Raw genomic sequence first — 18,952 nt, 5'->3', positions numbered from 1 at the left:
CTTTTCAATGTGGTAAGAAAAGGCCATTTTCAGGAAAGCTGATATATTACTGCAGTCAATTATGCATTGAGTCTTTTGAATTAGTGCTTGGAAAAACCCTATCCATCTTTTAATAACAGGATGGGAAAAACTTCAAGCAGTTTTGTCCAAATGCTAATAAAATAAGATTAGTAGAAAGGCAAAATAGCAGGGAATGATGAACATCTGGCACAACAGGACATCCCCATACCCAATGTTACCTTGAAGGGCATGGAAAATCACAGTAGCAAGAACGTGATTTATAAGCTGGGAAACCAAAAGTGATTGTTTTAATCTAAAATTGTGTTGAATCAACAAAGGCCCAGCCTGTCAAAACAAAAGTCAATTTATTGCTATCTGAGGGACGTATTTCAGTGCAGACTGAAGGAGTTATGTGTGTTAAGTTCCTGTGCACAGAAATGGAAATGGGTGGTTGTCAGAGCAATGGGAGCAAAATGTCTCATAAAATTGGCCCAGGGGAGTCTCATCACAACAAATTGCAATGGTCAAAGGACTGCCAGCCCCTGGGAGTCAGCAATGTGGCTTTATGCCACTCCTTGGTGGTGAAGTTGTTCCCCAACATCCTTCCCTGCCCACCACCAGAGCCTGGATCATGTGCCATGTTCAGATCATTTGTGGGAAGAGAAGAAGCTTGTTCTCAAAGGACACTGTGGGGCTATGCAACATGCATGTGTTTAGTACAGGAGAAGACCCTTGCTAAAGGCAGTTCTAGCTATTACTGAGAGAGAAAATCACATTCTAGCAACTCATTTGCTTTTCATTTTGAACACTCATAAACACCACTGAGTCGCCTCCCTTCAAATCCCAGTTAGCATTAGAAGAACCTATGCTATAATTTAAAAACTATGATTGTAAAATGCAAGAATTAGAAGTGTTTGATAAGGGCCTTGAAAATCAGAGTGTAAGTACCAACTGTATCCAGCCAAGAGGAGCTGTCAGGCTTTATCTGCTCGTTCAGCACCAAGCACTAGAGGGATGCGACACCACTACGTTTCAGGTGCTAGTCTTGCACAAACCTTAGATGCTAACAACACCTTCCAAGAACAGGAGAAAAACAGCCATGTGCCCTTTACCTCACCTCTGTTTGTAAAAAAAATATATATAGCCTGTGATTTGAATCTTTGCCCTGAATGCTTTTCCTAGGAGTCACTGCACAGCTCTGCAGGCTGCAGCAGCACAGAGCAGCAGTGCTGCTGAGAGGGAAGAGCAACAAGTGGGGACTTTAATCCCAGTGACAGCTCTGCTTGATGGTCAAGTACAGCAGTTCCCAAAACCTCCTCTTTTGGAACTGCAGATGACAGTTTGTTCTAAATGCACAGGGGTTTCCATGAGTGCTAGACAAAATCAGGAAAGGTATATGTATGTACATGTTTACCTCCAACATCAGCTGGGTGAATTCTTCATTGCTGAGAAATGAAGGCTTCCAGTCCTGCTGAATTTCAGAAATCTCCGTCTGTGCTGAGACTTCTAGACAAATAGAACATTTACATCTTTAAAATTCAAATTAACTTCTATCTTGGAATATTACATATGAGTTGCTATGAAAAGAGAGAAATAACCTTTGTATTCAAAAATTGCAGTTTTCAAGCCTGAAATCTTTTCCTCATTTTTTACTCAAGTCAGCTTGTACAGACTTCAGTGGGAGCCTGTATGCACAAGGCCATTGGCCTCAAGCAGCATTACTGGGGTATTGATCAAAAAATAAAACCACTTTGCATGAAATTAAAATCAAGGCAAGGATTAGCACGTGTCAAATTGGTATTTACAATTTACAGCTTCAAAATCAGGATGCTAGAGAGGGTTCAGCCTATAGCTTCTGTTCCAAATAGAACAGCAAGAAAGCTCCATCAGAGGATCCCCAAAGGGCTGTGACCCAAACTGCAGAGCTATTGCTCTGTTTTTCAAAAGGAAAGTGAAACACATGCATTTGCAGCAGCTTTACACTGGTGCTAGAGCCACCAATCTCTCCCTGCCTTCAGCCACATGGTGCAGAGCAGCCAGGAGAAGGAATGGAGCACCAGCATCTCATCCCAAATCCTGTCTGGAGGGCAGGGTTCCCTGTGCTGTCAGTCCATAAGGCCCAAGAGGAGATGTGCCCCACTGCTGTAGAACCGTGACCCCACAGCATCCTGCAGAGGGCTTGCTCCTGAAGGGCTTTCCATGGAGGGGTGCAAACACACTGGGATAACACCTCACAGCTTTGCAATGAAACTGGGGACCATTCTGGACAGCTGGATGCACTGTTTGCCTTTGAAAAACAGTCACTCATGTTAGCTCTGAGTCAGGATTCTGGGGGACAGCTCTAACTTAGAGAAACTTGAGCTGGTTTAGCTTGCTGCTCACTCTGCCTCTCCAGGAGTGCTCCCTCACTCAGCTCTAGTAGTGAGGGGATGATGAGCACACACTGTCTTCTCTTTTCAGCACCTCCTGCTAATTAATCCTGTTGATTAACACTTCCAGAGCATGTAACACTCCATGCTTTGTATTCGGAGCACATAGACAAACTGGCCAGAGAAATGGAAAAATGATACTAAAGACAGTAAATTTCTCCCAGTGCCTGTGCATTCTGTCACCAGGAAAGAAATCAAAGCCTCTGTTCAGGCTGTATCAGTGGAGATGTTTGCTCCTACCAGCTGGTTTGACTCACTTTCTGTACTGTTAGGGGTTGTTCCTGGCAGCACAGCAACTCTCCATAGCCCTCACACAGGTTTTACACACAGGTTTGAAAACCAGAATAAGGAAAAAGAGTCCATCAGATTTTTTAAGGTAGTTTCAGAATGTAGGATATTTTCAGCAGATCTGTAGCTTGGAAAAGCCAATGTACATGAAATGGTGACTGTTGGGAGAATTACTTGAGATTTGGGAGATTCTGTGGATTATGATGAAGGAGGCTGTTTATGAAGAAAAGAATCTGAAAATTTACCTCCTCCTCTGTTATGACTAAATTCTTGGTTTAGCCTACCAAATAGAAGGGAAATAGGACTCAATAAACCAAATCCCAAGTACACTGAGGATAATCAACACTTCTAAATGCAGATGCTTTGTATTATATACTGTGACTACTAATCTGGTTTAAAAATAGATAACATTTGCTTTTTTTAGCAAGTGCACAAACCCCAGACACATTTTGACCCAATTGCTATGGAAAGATTTGTGACTGTTAGCTTTCCTTCATCTAGTTGTTTTTCAAGGAAAAGCACCTTTTGGAGTAAATTATTTCGACCTTCAGCTACACTCACACACTTTTTTCAAATCTTGGGTGATTTTTCTTTGCTTAGTTTTATAATTGAGCATATTCACATCTTCCTTTGCCTTGGGCAGCTAAAAAAAAAAAGTAAGCTCTTACTATAATTTTTTAAAAAGTGTATTATTAAACCTTGAAATGTCCTGGTCATCCCCTCCTGTACAAAACCATAGGTTAACAGTTGGACTCATTGGTCTTAAATGTCCTTTCCAACCTAAACAAATATGTGATTCTATCTTGTCTGTGATAAAAATTCATTTAAGGAGAAACTGCACTCTAATGGCAGAACCATTATAATTATTTCCTCAATAAGTTTGACATTTTTGACTCCATTCTGTTGTGAGTCATGATATAAGAGTTTTAATGGGTCTTTCCTGTTACACCCACAGTTCTCCATAGAGTGCAGGAGGGAGGTGCTGGATGATCCAAGGTATACCAGGTGATGTAGTGAATCACCTTGTGAAACCCCTTTCTGCTTTCTGGCACCAGGGGCATTCCTCACAGTCACCCACTGAAACCTCTTCCTCATGGGGGCAGAGCAGGAGAGCCCCATTTCAAACCAGTGCCCTGATTTATAAGGGAGAAGCATTTCAGTTGACCACTACTGGTGGGTGTCAAAGCATCAGGAAAGTCACAATGCACATTCCCCCCTCTGAGTAGAAACTAGACCAAAGACAGTAGATCAGCAGGGTCAGAAATCTCCTCTGCCCTCTGTGAAGGTGCATTTCTAAGGGACTTAACTGTCACTGGTGCAAGCATTTTAAAAAATAAACTCCTGCCTTTCCAATGCTGAACTTGACTACTGCAACTCCATGCTGTGCACATGTGATGTGGCTTCTGCTTGTGCAAACTGGATGAAGCAAGTCAACTATGTGTGGATGCAATTTGCTGATGCTGGCTTCAAAAACAGAGGTGATTTCTGGTCTGAGTTTTCTATTCAATGTGGAAAATTGAGTCCTACACAGTCCACTGAGGAGCTGGAGTGCTGAACAGATTGCTTCCCTGCATTTTTTCTGCAGAGAAACTGGGGCGAATGCTTTGTTCTTCTGCTCAGAATATTGCAAATTTCAAGTAAGGGAATCTTCCCTCTCCTCCCAAATCTCTCTTGTTCAAAGCATCTGTCTTCATGAGTGCTGCAGGGCACTGTTGCCCTCTTTCCCTCAGTTGCTGCCATTTGCCCCCTTTTCTAGCAGGTTGAGAGTCATCTTCAACTGAAGAGCAAACAAGGAGATGGATTTGGGCAGCACAGTGTCTGCAAATGATCTTTTTTGATGAGAAGGAAAAAAACCTCAAATACCTTACGTTGGCACTTGTAGGTCCCTCCAGCCATTCTGATTATCAGCGAAGGAAACAGGATATTACAGTAACTGTCTGGCAAGTGCATGAAGAGCTGCACTAAACCTTACCATTGTGTTTCTGCAGAAAGCCAATGACTTTTTCCAGCACAGTAGTTTTGTCCATTTTGCGAGTGTTGCCTGGAAGCATGGAGCTGAGCTCTTTGATGAGAACATTGAACTGATCGCGCCTCTTCTTCTCAGACTTGTTACGCGAAGCCCTGTAGACAGGGGAAAAGAAACAAAGGATGAGCAGACCAAGAAGGGAAATGATCATGTACCTGCTCTCTGCAATGTATACACATAAAATCAGCTTGCTGCATGTGTCAGTGTGTGAACTTGACACTGGACTCCAGCAAAGCTGCAGAAGCAAGTAGGAGGCAACAGTTCCCACCTCCTGCTCTTGTCTTTGAGCTGCCTTTAGTGCCCAGCAGGGAGATGGAGGCTCTGCTCACTCCTCTGTGATGCCTCTGGACACCCTGGCTGAGCTTATCAGGACACCATTGAGCTTGTAGTTGAAGGAGCTCTGTCCATCTCCCAGATATATGTAGGATCTTAAAAAATTCTTGCAGTCTCTGGGGTGGCATACAGAGTGAGAAGAAACAGGAATACTGTGACAACAGTAAAATTGTCCATAAAGAAGAAGAGTGGAGACTGGTGGGTGCACATACCCATCTGTGCAGTCTTAAGAGAAGAGAGGGACCCCAGTCTTGCAGCTGTTGCATGGAGCTGGGTTCATCTAGAAGGACCTGCCCACTTTGGTCACAGGTGCTCTGCCTACCTCCAGGCTGGCAGAGAAGAATCAGGATGTTGCCTTCCAGTCATTAAGATCAGAGACCTGAGCAGAACTTGCTGCAGCTCCCATCTGGTTTGTATGTCGCTTTGTTCAGGGTCCAAGGTCACAAAGACAAGCAAGAGAGAGGGAAACAGCATGGATTGGGTCTGAAGCTGGGATGCATTGCCAGATTTGGGGTCTTGAAAGTGCCAGCAGTGCTTGCCCTTAATCTCTGTGTGCCACTGGGAAAATCAGTGTCAGTGCCCCAAGTCTCTAGATGTAAAACAAAGACTCTACAGCTTTCATCCTCAGTCTTGTCTGTTTATCTTGCAGATTCTTCACAGAGAGCCTGCTTCTGCTGCTGTGTTCCAAGAGCTCAGAGGAAGAAAGGATCTGATTTCATTTGGGGTGTTTTGGCACTATCATAATACTGTCATTAAGGCTGTTGATAATCTCTTCAGCATGTGCACTTTGGTTTTTTTAACTCCATGTCAATCTGTACACAGCACTTTCTAACTTGTTCTCATGAATACGACGACTGTGACTCGGAGGTTATCACCTGGACTTCTGTATCCATGTGGAAATAGAAATAAGTATAGCCCAGTAGCTTTGTTTGTTCTTCTGAAAGGTCCTCAAGCAGATGAGATTTGCCTTGTCAATTATGCAAAGACCTAAAAATCTGGTTACATGTAGATGGGAAAGAAAAGGTCAGTTCTCACTCTGAATTTCTCAGCCCCAGCTAACTCTGCTGTGCCTCTAAGCAGCTCTGGATGCACACTGCTGAAAATCAGAGCAGAATTTAGCCCAGCATATATATCCCCTGTGAGGATCAGGATGGCAATAAACATTTTCAGCAGAGAAATCACTACAGAGGCTTCTGGATGTTACTACTGACAGAGGGGTAATTTTTGTTTGTCTTGCTCTCAACCCTGAACACACTTGAAGATACACTGGATGGAAGCCAATGCTTGATTATTTTACAGCTTTGAACACAAGAGATTGGGTGGATACTGCCTGACTGATTTCAGCTTGCTCTATTACACTGCAAAAGGCTGTCAGAACAAGATGTGAAAAGCTCCAGCCTTATCCTATTTCTCTACAGTTCAGGGCAATGTTAAGAATATCAACGTTTTACTTCCTCATAATTCCATTCTCAGTTCATTTTAAGCTTAAAGAGTCCAGATTTCCCTGAAAATAAAATAAACCACCAACTGTCATTAGGGAATGTGTTGCTTTAAAAAAAAAAAAAAAAAGAAAAAAGCCTTGACAGAAATTTAAAGTATCTATTTTTAACACTTGACATTTTATTCACAAAGGAAATATAAAACCTCCTCTAGTGGAAATAACTGTACCAAGATATGAATCAATGATCACAGTAAAGTTTTGAAAAGGAAAAAAATGAAAAAAGATTGGAAAATATCATAAAAATTATCCCTGCACAGTTGAAAATACTTTGTTTAGTACAGTTATAAATGCATGAAGTAAGATAGCTTTCCTCACTTCCCTTTGAAGATTATTTCCTAGCCTTGCTTACTTCAGTGCTAGGGAATACAATTATAGTAAGCCCAAACAACCTCTGTCTTAATTCCATACTACTTGTCCCAGTTCTCCTCCCTCCTTGCTACTCCACCAAGATTACAGCATGTTCATGGGGAAGGAGGAGACACAATATGAATAGAATCAGGACCTTCAGTGAATACAGCTAAAGGCAATACAGAACATCCTGAATTCAGAATGATCAAAATCAACAATTTAACAGCCACTTTTGTTTGCTTACAGATGTGCTGCTTGTTGTCTCAGACAGAGAGATACTCACTGACTGACTTGTAGATGCTACATTTTGCTAATTTACAATGAAATGTGACTTTACACTAAATTTCAGATTTCTTCTGACAGTCCAGTGGAGAGTGTTATATATGCATCAATGCAAGTAAGTGTATCACATACCTTCATTCAGATTCTTAAATTTACTTTTTATTTCAGTGGAAAATGGCAGGTAGTAGTCTTCATGATTAAGCACTTTCTCATGGTTGACTTCAAGCTGGTTTTGGTTGGAATTTGGAATTCAACTGAATTGCAAAAAAAGTATTTTAAAATTATGTACTATTAAAGCAAACTGAAAGAAGAGCAAATAGAGAAAAACGTGCACAAAGCACACCTTTTGTTTAGAATTAATAAATCTCTATAACCAAAATAAACCTCATCTAGCATCAAAGAACTGAAAATGAAACTATGGCTCCTGATCTCAGAAGATCAGAAAACCTCACATAGGTCTTCAGTGCTCCCAGCTGTGGTGCCATCACACCCACATTTTAGTCCTCAGGTCTTCAGAGTGAAGTTGTGCCTGAAGGAGTCAGGCAATGCAGAACAGGGCTCAGTTTACCCAGTGTTCCTCCTGAAAGAAGAGTTCTGTACTTTGGCCAAATACTAAACACCTGGCACAGGGGTGAGAGTGCAAGTGCCTCTTCTCAGGAGAGGATGGATCCTTTTTTCATGTCTGTGTAATGCAACCTGTACATGCCTAATAAATTGCAGCAGATGTACATGGTGTGTATGTGTATCTCTACACACACCTAACTCCTGGCCTATGAGTCCATCCCAAAAACTTAGGTCCAGAAATCTTGAGTCTCACCTACTTTTAACACAGAAAATAAAAGTAAAGAACCACTTTCTAGGCTTTTTAATCCCCTCTGATGTTTCTCAGCCCGGAGGGACCCAGTCTTTATACCAAACAGAAGAAAAAAAAGTGAGATTCCTCAGTTTACAGGATGCAGCAGCAACATATTCTTCAAACAGCTTCTCCTAAGTTTGACTCTCTGGAAGAAAACCTGTAGCTTTCAAATGAACCTGAACCATTTCAGTATAATGTATTAATTTTAGATTTCCATGAAGCATCTCATGATTTCAAACTCGATTTCAACTTTAGCTTTATTTCTAAAAAGCAAATTACAATTTGAAGCAGCAGTTCCCTTTTTTAATTTTTAAAGTTATAACTTTTTTATGCACCCTGATAGAGGCCTGCCCCAGGGTATGACAAAAATTCCTCCTGGGAACAAACAGCACAAAAACCATACCAGATGGTGATGACAATTGCCGATAGCGAGGATACGTGTTATCTTATTTTTTCATATATGCATCCATTAAATTTTTTTTTTTAACCAATTAGCACACAAATATCTTGAAGATGATCAGGCTTTTAGCAGGGGAAGCAGTGCTGCAAGGTGGGCTCCTTCCTGCATCCTCCAAAAAGGAAGCAAAGGGGAAGAGCTGAGCCTGGCTGCAGCCTGTGCTGACCTATATTGGTGAGACAAAGCTGCAGGGAGGGAAAGAAGCGGAGAAGGAATCAAAAGAGATGAAACTGGATCAACTGCTTGTGCCCAGACTGGAAAAACTCTCATTAGAGGGAACCAAGGGGAAAAATGTGGGCAACCTCTGGCTCTCTCTAAAGTAATTAAACTGCAGGCTGAGGCACTGATAACCTCGAATGCTTCCAAACTGCTTTTCTGCAGATGCCAGTCAGCTCTGACAGTTATTAAGAGTTTCATTGCCACGGGTCTTCTGCCTTGAAACACACCTTTTCTCTCCCAACAAAGGCTTCACAATGAATTCCCACCAACCAGGACTCAATGGAGTGCAGACTGTATATGAATATAGGTTTGTGCCAGTTTAGGGCTGACTTTTTGTGGTCTTCCTCTGCTCTGAAGGTAACTTCTGGGTTTTTTCATTGCTGTGAGACAGGCATTGATGAATAAATTAATAAATGACCATTCCAATAGGGAAAAAAACCCCACTTTTCCAGTTGTTTTTTTTCTTCTGCAAAATATATTTAAAGGAAAAAAAGCCACAATGTTTTTGTTCACTTAGGAAGTTCAGATGATGTATTATAGTGGCAGAAGTATGTTGTTGGTGCTTCAGTTCTGATGTTCTGCAGTAATGTGAAGAAAACGATCAATGCCTAGGCTTTTTCAGCATTTCCACAGGAAACATTGCCACGTTATTTTCTTCTTACAGTGCAGCCAGGAGTAGGAGGTCTGTGAGATGGCAGCTTTTCAAGTTGTGTTTGATTGTATTTTACTCTCTTGCTCTTTGATTAATTGATTATGGATAAAACAGCTTCTGCAGCAACAAACAGTATCAAGCTCATCACAGAGAGTTATAGAAGAAAAGATACTCACCTCTTTGCCCTGTCTTTCTCATCTTCATCCATTAGATTGTCTAAGCAGTTTTTTCTGTTGAAGGAATGCAAGAATCATTATGAATTGTCATTTTGTTAGCTCTATTTGCAGGTTAATCTCACAGTCACTCTATTTCAATTTAATAACACAGCAATGATATCCAGGTCAGAAAAATGTGTCAGCAGTGCTGTATGCCACAGTCCTTGATTTTAGGAAATATCCACTGTGGGTTATGTTATTCCTGAGCATTATGCCAGCCTTAGGACCAAGACTCACAGGTATCACTTGGTGCATCAGCACACTACAAAAGCAGCCACTTCTTGGGGATTTTTTTGTGTGGAGATTACTCTCTGCAAACTTGCAGGCTGAAAAGCATTTTCATTGCCCCCATGTTCCCACCAAAACCACCTTCAGTGCAAGAGCCAGCATCACTGATGCTTCTGACTTCTCAGGCTGCACTTCCTACTGGGAAGCTCTTCATCCTCCTCTGTGCATCTTGACCCAAAGCCAGAAGAGATGGTAATAACTCTACTGAACTACACCTCAAATTCAAGGTGTCCTTATAAATTCCACTGCCTGAGCCATACTAAAACCCCCCCTTGCAGCCCAGTCAGACCATACCAGCCATGCTGGCACCAAGCATGGGGACTGTCCCATCCCCATCACTTTTTTTGCTAATCTTCACCAAAATGTTGTGACCTCAGCTTTGGAGTTCAACTGCTCCAGCAGTGTGAGCTGTAAGGAGAAAAGGGTAAATTGGGTAAATTAAGTACATGTGTGTAGGCAAGGCAAAGGGAAAAATGCAAAAGCAGCCCAGCTGAAGGCTGAGTGCCTCAGAAACACTTGCCACAAGCTCACTGCCACCCGCCTGTGCTCTGTGATCTTATGAGAAAGGGACACTTTATCTGAAACCACTTCAGTCTAAGAAGCAACCCTGTGCCACTGCCCCTCTCATGGCATCTGGCATCCCTTTTGGATGCAAAATCCACATGCTGCTGCATCCCAGGCAAGTATTTTCTGAAACAGCAGCACAATCCACTGGTTATTGTCAAAGCCTCATTTTCAAAGCAGTGGTGTAATGATAGGCAGCAATAACACTCTTTGTCAGCAATCAATGTTTCTCATTTAATGAGTCTTCAACATGTAAGACATGAATAAAATTGGAAGGGAGGAGGAAGGAAGTTAATAACTAGGCTTTATTTAAGCCCATGTTATTTTCCACATATGAGTCACACATAAATTTGCCTGTTTAAAGAAAATTTTATCAAAAAACCAAAGTGAAAATGTAACTATAGTAAAAACAGTACTTCTGTTACTAGTTACCTTACAGCAATATTCTACCTGGTCATTACTCAACAGTTAGTTAAGAACACAAAACCACCCCATAATTTTTTATCAAATGAGTTATGAGGAATTAGAGCCACTGGTCACTGATTAGAGGGTAAAGCTACCACTTAATGACACTCAGCTCTTTGATGAAAGACAAACAAGAAACATGAAGGCCCAGGGACTAGTTTTTTGAGTCATAACTGGTGAATTTAAATTGCTGAATTCCATTATACAAACATCATAACAAATACGTAAGAACAAAATCACAAATAATACCATGTAGTTTTTAGATTTTTTTTCCAGATATTTGTTTTTACTTGCAAAACAGCCACAGTCAGCCACGATTTTTGACTTGCAAGTCAGCTACATCATAATCCATATTCTGGACCAGGAAAATGTGTAAGCCCAGCAAAATTTTACCAACCAGTATTTTACATGTATTTTAGATGTTTATTTTCTTAGTCCTATAATGAAACTATTATCCCAATCACTGTGTTTTCAAATAATTCAAGCTATAATGTAGTGACAATATTCAGTGTGTTCTGTTGTTATTTGCTCACTTTTTGCAACCTATGCTATTCAAGAATACAGAAGGCATTATTAAAATGGCAGGATTAGCATTTAGGATCTTGCAGTGTTTCTTTGCTAAACCTTTGCTCAAAATCATAGAATAATAGGATGTTAGGAGGTAGAAAGAGATCATCTAGTCCTGATGGCTGGGAGGACACCTTGCACTAAACGAGGTTGCTTAAAGTCTTATCCAACCTGCCCTTGAGCACTGCCAGGGTTGGGACATCCACAACCTCCCTGGGCAACCTGTTCCAGTGTCTCACCACCCTCACAGCACAGCACAGCACAGCACAGAATGTTCTGTTGCATGCACACTTGCTGAATCTAGGGTATGACAATCAAAATGGGGCAGTACCAGCAGCAGAAGTCGCTCTCCCTGAATCCCTAAAGGTCTTCCTCTGGTTGTAACAGATTCCCAATAGGAAGCAGGAATATGTGGACAAGTGTGCTGAGTGCCTGTGAGGAAGGATGGAGGAGGATGAGACAGTCAGCAGCGCTGCTGCTCAGCCCTGGCTCTTTTGGAGAAGCACAATGCACCTAATGAAAAGGGGCTTCCTGCAGCTGGACTCCCTAAACCATCAAGAAATTACACCGCCAGGAAGCCTCTACTCTTGAGAGAGAGCAACAGATCTAACTGGTCTGTTCTGCCAAGGATTTGGCTGGATCTGTAAAGCAATTCATGGCCAGCTTCCAGTAAACAAGGTTTCTCACTGACTGACATGAAATTCTGGACCTGCTGTGCTGTTGCTAGCTTGAGACAATATCTAATTGTCATTTTGCTTCTGTTTGCTCACATGGCAAAATCTCTAGAGCATCATAAGCATTGCTAACAGGGTTTGCCAGTACATATGCACCATATGAAATTAAAACTTTCTCAATAAAATAGACACATCATAGTGTAAAACTGCTGCGAGCTGGTATTGCCATCCCTCTCCAGTGCCCCACCAGAGCTCTCTCCTTACAACTTGATGGAGAAATGGCAATGAGCTTAGGTATGTGCTTAATGCAACCTGTTTGCTTTCTGTTATTCTGCCAGTTCCTCAGCTGTGAAGGTCCCAGACTGCAAACTGGAAACCTACTGTCTCTTAGTTTAGAAGAAAATTCTGACTCATTGCAGTGATGGAGGCAGGCAGTAAATACCAAGGCTCTGTGCCACAGTTCTCCTGTAAAGAAGTGACGTAAAAAAGGAAGTGGCATAAGTGTTTCTCAAAATGTGAAGAATCCTTTCATGATAAGAAAGGGAATTTGTAAACTTACAGGAAAGAACACCATATGATGTAACTGCTGCTGGCAGAGTATTTAACAGTGACAGTTACATTTGGAGCTTTATTAGTATCATCAGTATCATCAAGGAGTGAAGACTATCACTCAAAAAGATGGGAATTACTTGGAACAAGGAGGAGAAAGCTCATGTACTCCCATGAGGGAGGTACTCAAACACACAGAAAGATGCATATCGACAAGTAGGGAAGAATGGCATTTTGGAAACAAAAGACTGACTAAAACCGTTAACTATGTACCCTTGGCTTAGTTATCAGCTGAAGAATTATAGCACAAACATCCCCCCCACATTCATTCATGCAATGAATAGTTGCTTGGGAAAGAAGTAATTCAGGCAGAGTGCCAGCTCGCTCCAGGGACTCTCCAGAAGAAAGGTTGCACATGTTTATTTTGATACAGTCTATTCCCAGTGGACACAGAGCTTGCACTATAAAAAATCATCTGGCACTGATCACCTTATCCTGGGCTATAAACATATTTTTTATTGAGCTAAGCTACTACTTTTCTGGGCTGGTGAGGTTAGTTTCACTCCTTCCTGCCCCACTCTTCATAAGGATATGCTGTAGACATTTAAATGTAGGTAATCAGTTGTTGTTTTCCCACCAAGTTGCCACAAGGACAGCTAATAGTTCTTACAAATCAGCCTGATTTTTATCAAGAATTTTTAATCATATTCATTTAACTTAGCTGAATTAAAGCAGAGCTGTAAATTTCTTCCAGAGGTCCTGAGATGTGCCTGGGGGACCTTCTTGAGAAATCAAGAGTGTTTGTGCTTCCCTGGCCCTTGTGTCTGGCATCTCAAGGAAGAGACCAGGCTTTTCCTTCACTTCCCTGTCTAGCAAGGTGGGGTGTCTGCCTCCATCATCCCACAGGTCTGTCTGGGTATTCTACCCCTTGTCCTGTACAGGTATGGCCAGCCCTGGAGAGGGGTGCTCCCACCCACTGCAGACACACCTGAGCCTTACACCTCAGACCATTTGGGAATGCTGGTACAGTACAACCAATCCTAATTGAAGAGGACGATAGTGCACTTGGAGAACAATCCTCTCAAAGACAGGGGATGGGGAAGGCATGTATGGAAAATGGGGATGCTGGGATGAAACAACAACTGCAATCCTTGTGAAGGAGGAAGGAACAGAGCAATGCAGTGGAGGGCAGATGGTCCCATGCCCTCCAGACACACTGCTAAGCCTCCAGAGCCCCTCTTTGCTCAGCATTGCTCCTGTTTTGCCTCAGCAAGGAGTTACCATCTCTGAAGGGGAGGAAAAGGCTCTTAGCAGAGAGGTCAGTGTTACACAGGAGGCACACAGGTATGTGTGGTGGGGTTCAGGATTCAAAGGCAGATCCAGCCATGCATGGCATCCTGTGCTTAATGAGTAGAGTCCAATACATGGGAAGAAGGCACTAAAAGACAGTAGAGACTCTAGGCATGATCCTTAGGCACAGTTTCCAGGCACCCACTAGCACAGGGGACAGGGCAGCTCGGTCACTGTGCTGGCATTGCTGCCAGACCCCTGCCCAGGGATGATGAACTGGCTCTGATGGGCACTGTGGATGGTCAATGGCACCATGCCAAGGGTGTTCCACAGCAAGGGCTAGATGGGCATTCCCACCCCGGGAGCACCACTGTGACCAGGAAATCTACCTGCTTCCCTCAGATGAGCTCTGAAATGAATAACACTAACAAGTGAAGTATTTCCCTCCCAAGCCCTGCTGGAAGGCAAAGAGAAAGATCAGCAAACAGGAAGCAGCAGGAATGACAAGCAAGAATGACCATCTGACCATTTTAAGCATCTTGTTCCAAGTTTCTGTAATATGGATGAAGCACTTGGATATCCCACCTGAAAGTGTACAGTGTGAACACACAGCCAAAAGATCTGTACAAACACAGAACAAATCAACAGATTCAGACACATCAAACTGACCTGTACCACTCTATTCTCCTTTTTTTTTTCAGATATAAACCTATGAACTGTTACAAGAACATGCTGGAGTCCATAATTTAATATGACACATTCCCAACCACAGCAATAAAAACTGATTTATCGAAATGTGAACAGACTAGCCTTTAAAAAACTTAAGATAGTAAAAATTCACTTTCCTGATGATATACATGGTTATTTGAGAAAGATATGTGGCTTTTTAGTGGGAAAATGGCAGTCTGGAATCACCATGGGCCACGTTATGCTGAGATTGTTATGGGAATTACTGGCTTTAGGAGCAAAGGAAAAATCCAGAAGCATCATTAAGTGTCCAGCTTTAGAGTTTTTGCCTGACAGTGTACAGTGAGGTCTTCCTGCATTCAGTAGGTTACTACATTTTGTTTACACTACAGATATTTAGAGGCTTCAAGAACAAAACGAAAACTTTTTTAGAAAATACTGGACTTCATGAACCTCATGGGCTGTTTCATGTTTCATACATATGTATACAATGAGTGTTTAGATGGTAACAGGCTTAAAGCAGACATTAAAAACAATCCACATGTGGACAGTAAAAATAATGGAATTTGACAGAAATTAATGCTCCTCTCTTTTTGGGGATGATAGGAAGATCCTCATAGGTAATAGTGCTGAGTATTAAGAGATTATGATGAACAGAAATAAAGTCTCAGAGCATATTCTGGTTTTATTCTTTACAGTATTTCCATTTAGTGGGAAGGGCTATTCATTTCCATATGTCAGAAACCTTGCACCTATTGCTCTGCGTTAGACACCTTGTCCCCTCCACCCTGGTGGCTGAATTTTGGGGTGTTCAGTCTGTGAGCCCTCTGTAGATGCAGTGTGATCCACATCAGTTTTTGGAAGTCAGGAGTGAGACAGCTGATGTCAGCAATGCCGTGCTGGAGCATGGTCAGGGTGAGAGGCATCTTTTATCTCTGGCTTGTGAGCAACATGTAAAGTTTTGTGCAGTGTTTGGATCTCGGATGGAGATCAGTACATATATACTCATTATCCTCCTCACTGCTATTATTGCTACTGAATGGCTAAAGCCATTCAGACTTTAGTGAACAGGCTGTGAATCCCCACGTTCAACCGCTGCTCTGCTCTCCCCTCGCATGGCTGGAAACAGAAAGGCAAACAAATTAAACTAACATTAATCAGCAAAGACTGCCATCTGTATAACTCAGAGCACTTCTCCACGTGCCCGTCCCCTTCCAGCAATGCTAAACAGGATTAGCCTTCCGTGGGCGGACGGGGAAAGTAGGTCAGTTCGGTAACATCGCTGCGTGTGATGAGCGCAGGAGGATGTGACTGCAGTGGTCTGCTGGCAGCCCTCTCGCCTTCTCTATCAGCCAGCAGATGAAGCACCTGGGCTTGTCATGGGGAGCATGAGACAGCTCACACCCTCCTCCCTGCATGGTGACACCTGACATTTGCAGGATCAGGGATTTGGCAAAGCCTGGCTGATGCACTGGAGTTAGTGGGTGCGATTCAACACGGAAACTGAGGCACAGGGCAGCTAAATGCTTAGTTATTTCTGGTTGTGTACAGCCAAATAGTCATCAAAGCTTACAGATCAGCCAAAGTGGCAAGGGATGGTAAATCACCTGGCAGAGATATTGTCTTTCTGTATTGACTTCATTGGGTATGTAGGGATGGTGGCAGGAAAGCCAAAGCTCACCAGCAGTGACATCTGCAGGGCATGACAAGGGCAACAAGAAAAGGTCCTGGTGGTACATCAGTGGCAAAAGGTTGAACAGTGAAAGTGCAGGATTGCTGCAGTCCTGGAGGTGTGTGAGGGGGTGAATTAGTGAGAGCCAAACAGGTAAGGCAGTCTCCACCAACAAGGTCTCCCAGCCTCAGTGTTGGAGGCAGGGGCAGGGAGGAACACAAGCACCAGCAACAGGTGTGGATCAGCTCAGGAAACCTGAGGAAGCCTGGGGGAAGCTGACTGTGCAAGTTGACAGAGACTGACTACTTACATCATTGGGTGCTAGGAGACATGCTGATGTCCTTTGCTAGGCTGATCTCTCATTTTGAGAGGTTGTGGAGGTCCCTATGTTTGGAAAAAGGCAAATGCTGGCCTTCAAGAAAGGGGAAAAAGGTGATCCAGGGAGCAACAGGCCAGTCAGCCTCACTTTGGCCCCTGGGAAATCATGGAGTGAGTCCTGTTGGAGCACAGGGCAGGGCACATGGAGAAGAAGGTGATCAAAAACAGCCAGTGTGGATTAACCAAGAATAACCCAACTGTCTGTATGATGAATTGACAGGATCTGGGGATGGGCAGAGAGCAGTGGATGTCATTCATGCTGGCTTCGTGCTCAAAGGCAGGGCTGTTGTCATGGGGAAGACTGAGAGGCTGAAGGGAAGTACAGACAAGAAAACTTAGGAAATTCAGTGGGGAAAACTGTCAAGTCCTGCACCTGGGAATGAAGAGTCTTGAAGTCTGATAGAGGCTGGGGATGGACTGAGCAGAGAGCAGCTCTGCAGGAAAGGCCTGGGGAGCTCTGGAAGGCAGCAGGCTGCACATGAACCAGTGGTGTGCCTCGGTGACAAGGATGGCCAACAGGACCCTGGGCTGCATGGACAGGAACACAGCCTGATCAAGGGAAGGGTTTATGAGTAAGAAGTAACAGGCATAAGTTTAAAGAAGAGAGAAGGAACTTTTCTCCATGAGGACATCCATACCATGGAGAAGACTGACTGGAGAGGCTGTGCCATCCCTGCAGGCTGAGCAGCCTGATCTGACCTCAGAGCTGGCCCTGCTTTGAGCAGGATTGGACTGGAAACCTCCTGAGGTTTCAACCTGAATTCAGTTTCAACTCAAATTGTCCAGTCATTCTGGTTCTACTGAGCTGGCTACATATACTAAGCAAATCAGTCCCCTTGAATTAGTTCCTATATTATATATGTTTTTGAGATGTATTTTACTATGTTTTTGGTCTCTGCATTAGATACAGCTTAGATCTTAGATACAGCAGATTAGATCTCCTTTACATTGACATCATTACTGCTTTATAAACAGGTACACATCTTGACATTGTACATCTGTATGTCAGGGTTTGTCATGTCACTTCTACATGTTAATTTTTAAAAAAATTCACTTTATGATAGAATTAGTAAAAAAAAAAAAAAAAAAAAAAAAAAAAGTAAGAAAGAGGCCTCTCGGGAAAATGGCCCTTGACTGTAAAACCTGTTTTTCTTCCCTCTCTACTTCTCATGTTCTTAATCGGTTTTAGATATTTATAAAACTTTAATCCTCATAGTATCAGAAGTCCTGAATGTACAAAGACTTTACAATGTGCTTAACTTTATACTGACATGAGAAGGCCCTCATGTATGTGTATCTTTGCAAAATCCAGGTCAAAATGTGGAGGTAGAATGGCATAGATTATTTTGCAATTTTGGGCTGCTCTGAAACCTTCCCTTGAAAATTTATAAAGTATTCTTAGTTGTAAGAATCTGTTTATGTTCTTCTGCAAATATTTAAATAAGTAGAATAATTTAACACTTTACCTATGATTTTATGATGGTCAAATGCTCAGCTGATACAGGCAAAATATGCAAGTGTAATACTATAAAGATTTATTTGTCAAAAATAAAGGATTTTTACTTTGTTTTGTTGAAAGACAACTTCCCTGCCCCATGCAGAAGACCTAGATCTGCTGGTGATGGAAAAAAAATCCTTATACAATATTACAGAAATAAATACAAATATCAACACCAATAATCCCACCACTTTTGTGTTAATGGCTTGATAACACATCTGCTGATAACTCATACACTGCACTAAATTTTCTGCTCTATAATAGCTATCATATCCCTGTCAGCAGAACTAAATAATCATCTGGATGAATCATGAAAAGCTGTTTGGGGGAGATATTTTTAAATGAACAATTTGCTGTCATTTAATTTTGAGAATTTGCTTTCTCTTTCTCTTCAGAAGGGACCCTGCAAGCCTGTGACCATACAGATTATTGCTCTGTACTGCTTGCTGCCTCCCTTGCAGGTAACATAACCTATGGAGTTTTAAGGTCATTTCTGAGCAGAGCAAGGCAGGAGGTTTCAGGGTTTGCCTGGGCATCTCTAAGCCTAAAGACAGCAAGGATAGAGACACTCAACCTGCCAGATTGCATGACATTTTGGGGAGTAATGTTCTCTAGCTGCATCTCCCAGTTTTCTGAGTCCATGAACCTGCCAGGAGTTCAGCTGCAGCATCAGGCCTGTATTTTGTGCCATTTTGAACATTCATGCTCTTGAGC

The 18,952-nt window shown here is 42.4% G+C and overlaps 1 protein-coding gene across 4 annotated transcripts in view; it reads right to left on the bottom strand.

The window, feature by feature from the left end:
• NPAS2 (neuronal PAS domain protein 2) overlaps positions 1–18,952 on the bottom strand; it is a 103,301-nt gene that overhangs the window by 44,207 nt on the left and 40,142 nt on the right. For all 4 annotated transcript variants that reach the window (XM_079309520.1, XM_079309519.1, XM_079309517.1 and 1 more), the window contains exons 2-4: positions 9,568–9,621; positions 4,690–4,838; positions 1,415–1,506 (exon numbers count right to left, since the gene is read on the bottom strand). In XM_079309520.1, coding sequence (XP_079165646.1) covers positions 1,415–1,506; positions 4,690–4,838; positions 9,568–9,621 — 295 coding nt within the window. The remainder of the gene's footprint in view (positions 1–1,414; positions 1,507–4,689; positions 4,839–9,567; positions 9,622–18,952) is intronic.

Source organism: Erithacus rubecula (assembly GCF_903797595.1).
Source record: "Erithacus rubecula genome assembly, chromosome: 1".
NCBI classification, from domain to species: Eukaryota; Metazoa; Chordata; class Aves; order Passeriformes; family Muscicapidae; genus Erithacus; species Erithacus rubecula.
This window is presented reverse-complemented; position numbering and strand designations above follow the sequence as displayed.